Source organism: Poecilia mexicana, unplaced genomic scaffold, assembly GCF_051168715.1.
Source record: "Poecilia mexicana isolate PSO_F unplaced genomic scaffold, ASM5116871v1 scaffold_13, whole genome shotgun sequence".
Classification (NCBI taxonomy): domain Eukaryota; kingdom Metazoa; phylum Chordata; class Actinopteri; order Cyprinodontiformes; family Poeciliidae; genus Poecilia; species Poecilia mexicana.
Genome location: NW_028263382.1, coordinates 32,278,341 through 32,283,615, shown reverse-complemented (window position 1 = coordinate 32,283,615; position 5,275 = coordinate 32,278,341). Strand labels below are relative to the sequence as shown.

The 5,275-nt window shown below is 39.9% G+C and overlaps 1 protein-coding gene across 1 annotated transcript; it reads right to left on the bottom strand.

Moving 5' to 3' along the window:
* On the bottom strand, positions 1-2,229 carry LOC148155908 (uncharacterized). Its single transcript, XM_088011417.1, has one exon. It carries the CDS (start codon positions 2,227-2,229, stop codon positions 1-3), a length of 2,229 nt encoding a protein of 742 aa, XP_087867543.1.
* Between the last annotated feature and the right edge of the window lie 3,046 nt (positions 2,230-5,275).

Sequence of the window (5,275 nt, the reverse complement as noted above, 5' to 3'; positions counted from 1 at the left end):
CTATTTTCCGCAGAAGCTCTTAAAAGGTTTTGTGACTGCCGAAAACAACTTGTGAACCGGACCTTTTGGGGGTTTGGATTGAATGTAGCTTTTTAAATATGATATTACGGCACCCTTAAAAGGACGACCGCCGTGCATTGTTGCGGCCCTCCACATGTCTTCAGTAGAACCAAACTGGCTTTTCAGAGCGCTGTAGAGGTCTTGAACAAAATGTTTAATGTTTTCATTGTCTTTGCTGATGGCAAAGTCTGTGATGTCCTCTACCTCCTCCCCGGACAGGTAATACAAGATTTTCTTCATGTCAGTGGACTTCAAAGGCCCACCGTTTTCCTCAGAACAGCTTAACACTGTCCTCATCACGAAACACGCCATGCCTTCCTCTAGTTCTTTCATCCTCTGCTCTGGGGTTTCAGTTTTCAGCCCCTGAATGTTAGGGATTACATCGGCAAATGAGATATTTCTAATCCCTGATGCTGCAAACTGATCGCTCAGTGACGCCTCGGTGAGATTCTGCTCTGTCTGAATCAAGGAGTCAATGTCCGTTTTTAAAGGAAGTTCAGATTTAGGCTGCTCTTTCAATTCACTTGGGATGGCTGTGGTGAAGTTCCTTTCCCCTTCTGCCTCACAGCGCTCTGGAGACATGGGTCTTGGGAGTTGGTTTGACGTGTCGTATTGTCCATCTAGATCATTGATCTCCAAGATTACGTTGGACACCCTGTCGGTCTCACTTATGCGATTTGTTTCCTCGTTTTTGATCCACAGAAAGATGTTCTGGAGAAATCTCCTCACTTCGTCTTCTATTCTGGCACAGAAAACTTCAGGGCAAATCACTGTCTGGTCGGATATGTTGCTTATTTTCTCATCGGAGAGGACAGAATCTGAAGGAGTTTTTGGAGGAACAGGAAGTGTATTATAATGGTTCCTCATGATATCAGTATATATTTTTTCTGTCAGTTCTGTTTCAAACTGCTTGATCTTGTCCTTTAGCTGGGGGTTTTCCATGGATTCTGCACACAGTCTCTCAATTTGAGGTTTGATGGACTGAAAATCCAGTTTAGGGATTTGGTCCATCTTGGCATGGTCAAGTAGTTTCACCCTCTCCTCATCTGACAAAGCTCCAGGGGACATCAGTTTGGTTGGGCTACCTGTGCCATATTTCAGTTTCACCACATTGGTCTCACTTGAATCCTTGACCGAGGTCTCCAAAGACGACACCATGCGGGTGAACTGGTCATTGGCAAATCTGGAAAACTCAGGTTTTCTGACTATTTCTTTTTTTCCAGCAAGATCAGCTTTGCCTTTTGACAGGAAAAGGTTCCTGATATCACCTACAACATTCTTCAAGTTAAAATGAGGTGCACATGGACAGTGTGGACCTATTTCTGCAACTGAACCCTCAGCCTTACGGTAGTGAAGTTCGTCGATAATTGTTTTGCTGATTCCGTCTGCAACTTCATTCAATTCTAAAGCATCCGTTGACGGAGAAGATCCTGCGTCATCCCCTGCCCCATTGCTGACGTCTGAATCGTCTGAATATTTATCTAATATCTCAGCGACGCCTTCACAAACTGAGGCCATAGAAAAAACTGAATTTACACCAGCAGGAACAGCAGCAGTTTCTGATTCAGTTGTAGGTCTGCCTGAGATTCGCTTTTTTGTGAAGTATCTTTCGGCGCATCTCGACCTGACTGTGTTTATATGGTCTCGGAGACACTGAGATGTGTTGGAAACCATTTTGTTTAAATTTTTCAGGTTAGAAATGCAGCCACTTGCAAATACAGCAGGTGGTTCAGGAATACTAGAGGTTTCTTTGATGCTATTTGCGATGGATGTTACTTTTTCAGATATCTCCTGTTCCATCAATGAGTTTAACTCCATGCCATGGTCACAGACCTCTGGTGGCACCTCCAGAACGGTGGCCATTTCTGTGGAAATCATATTGGTCAAATGCACACTGATGTCTTCATCTGGAATTTCACTCTCCATGCCTGGCACAATGCTTTCCTCCATTACTGGCACCAGGAGTGTCAATGAATTTTCCACACATTGCTGGAAAATGTTGTTAAGCATGTCAGACATAACGCCTGTTATATGTGAATCCCTTAAGCCCTGTGAAAGCAAGGTCCACTGTGCTGGTGACAGTGTGTTTAAAAGAGGTAATATGATGTCCTCCAAATTGTCAATGGAGATGTGGATGTCTCTTTTCGCTTGGTTGTTTGACTCGGCCATTTTTCAAAGATTTTTTTAAAACATTATTATTATTATTTCAAAGTTTTCTGTAAAGATATGATGTTCTACTCACCACGGCTTCTCTTTTCGGAATGATGTATTGTTTAGAAACTAAACAATATGTAGCAGTAAGTTGCCTTTGATAATTATTCACGTCACAATTCATTATGACGTAGTCCTCCTTTGCACAAACCTTACGACACGCATGCGTATAAGACAAGACTTGTTTATCGAACGCCCTCCTGAGAAGAGCCTGTGGAAGATTGACGCCTCCACTGTCACGTGGTCTACTTAGCTCTGTAACCATAGAAACACAGACTGCGCCTTAAACTATAATTTAGCATTCTTCCTGATCATTTAACGTATCAGCCTAGATTATGAAGCCATAAACCAAGTTGTATAATTAAATTGACGGGTTAAAGTTCCTACCTGCTAACGTTATCCACATAAAGCGTCAGCTGCCACCTCCAATTAGAAACACATACGAGGGAAGTGGAAGAAAAATATAATATAAGGATTTTGATTTACCAAGATGGCGTCGCGGCAGAAGCGCTCCAAAGTATGGTTACATCACACACACACAAAGAAAGAAAGAAAGAAAGAAAGAAAGAAAGAAAGAAAGAAAGAAAGAAAGAAAGAAAGAAAGAAAGAAAAAACAATACTAGGGCCAGTTGCAACATGTGCAGACCTTTAATCACAATAAAATGTAATGGTTCATTCGTTGCTTAGCGACCGTGGTGATCCTCAAACGGGGGCGGGGGGAGGAGGTGAGCTTTGAGCACATCGTCATCCACCAGTCCAGTGATGAAGAGATGGGAGAAATTGAGTACTCAGGCAAATATTGTATCATCAGAACGTTTTTAAGATGACTATATAAAAGCGATGTACAACTGAGCTGTTTTATATGTTGCAGTCCTTTAATTTAATGTTACAGCATCAACAATCCAATTAGTCTTTAACAAATTAATTTATTCAATGCATTTACTTGGAGACATTGTAAAGTAGAGTTTTGTATCAATTACAGTAACTTATTTTACTACTTGTTATAGTCATGTAGATATGAAACAACAGGCGCCCCAAGATGGAACCTTGGGGTACCTCAAGTGATTTTGTCTGCTCCAAAGAGAAGTTACCTGCTGAGTCAAAGAATCCCTGTTTTTCAGGTAAAAACTCCAACCAGTCAAGTACCAGAGAGTCCAACCCACACGTAAAACACTCGTAACTTTGGATGTAACATGAAGTGTGCGAAAGACGCTGAGGTTTGAATACTCCTTTTTTGTTTTGGATGGAGTCAGCTAAAAGACAAAGTTGTTTTCATGTCTGAAATCTCTGGCCTGTCAGTGGGGTTTAAAGGTGAAGAAATAGACTCAGACATCCAAAAGAGTACAAAGCCAAGTTTATTAGCTAGTCTCATGAAAGTCCTGAATTAAGTGATTCTCCCATGATCCTGATTGCCCTCTGATTCATAACAGGCACACAACAAAGAGTCTAGTGTTCAACAGTCTGCTCACGCAAGCTGAAAACTCCCTCCAGAATGTTTTACTTTACATAAAATTAGCTTTTCTAAAGGTTTTTTTTTCCTTTCAGCAACCATGATTGACACATACAAGCTGTCATATTTAACTGAAAAACTTGAAAAACATCAAGCCAAGAAATTAAAAAATAAAGCTCATAAATAAACAATAGTTTGTAAGTTTTCCAATCGATAAGGCAGACTTCCAAGTAAGTGTAAATTTATGCAATATCTCTAGATATAAACTTTACATAACGGAACCTTAGCTATGTAAAAAAATCTGGAGAAAAATGCATGGTTGTCTGTTGCAGCAACTGCATGAAATGCTGAAATTGACATAATAATGGAAAATATCAGTTTCACATTCTTTCTTGTACAGTTAATATGGATATTTATGAATGTATTAGAGATTTTGTAGACAAAGGGGGGGAAAAAGGAATACATTTCTGCCAACACATTTGTGAGCTCCAAAAGTCAAAACATTTCTAGAAAAAAAACTCAAAAGTTTCAATAATAATCAAATACATTTTCTAGAAAAAACATGGAAATTTCCTATATTGTGATGACTTCCTGAAGGCAGAGTTTCAGAAAGAGAAGGAGCTTCTTAAAGAGACAAGGTCCCAATTTCAAGGTGATAAATTACCAAGTCAATTTTCTTTAAAGCCATATTTGACATATTTATGTAGCATTTTTATCAATCAATCAAATTTTATTTGAATAGCACATTTCAGCAACAAGGCATTTCAAAGTGCTTTACATCATAACAAACACAAAAACACAGTCATGCAACATAGAATCAACAATCAAAACATTACATTAAGTCAAGCACCATCATGAAATTCGTAATTGATTATGTTTCAAATAAAACTCTAAACAGGTGGGGTTTTAGTCGAGATTTGAAGGAACTCAGTGTTTCAGCTGTTTTACAGTTTTCTGGAAGTTTGTTTCAAATTTGTGGTGCATAGAAGTGGAATGCAGCTTTTCCTCGTTTGGTTCTGGTTCTGGGGATGCAGAGCAGAACCAGAAGACCTGAGGGGTCTGGAAGGTTGATACAACAACAGCAGATCTTTAATGTATTGTGGTGCTAAGTTGTTCAGTGATTTATAAACTAACAGTATTTTAAAATCTATTCTTTGAGCTACAGGGAGCCAGTGTAGGGACTTTAAAACTGGTGTGATGTGCTCTATCTTCCTGGTTTTAGTCTGAACGCGAGCAGCAGTGTTCTGGACCAGCTGCAGCCTTTTGATTAATTTGTTGGACAGACCTGTGAAGACGCTGTTGCAGTAATCAATACAACTAAAGATACATGCATGGATGAGTTTCTCTAGATCTCGCTGAGACATAAGTCCTCTAATCCTGGAGATGTTCTTCAGGTGATGGAAGGCCGACTTTGTGACTGTCTTAATGTGACTCTGAAGGTTCAGGTCAGAGTCCATCACTACTCCCAGGATTTGGGCCTGATTGCTAGGTTTTAGTTGTAATAACTGAAGCTGTGCATTGACTCTAGATCGCGCTCCTTTTTATGTCCAAAAA

Coding starts and splice junctions, on each gene's coding strand:
- LOC148155908 (XM_088011417.1), bottom strand. CDS start 2,229: ATGGCCGAGTCAAACAACCAAGCGAAAAGAGACATCCACATCTCCATT.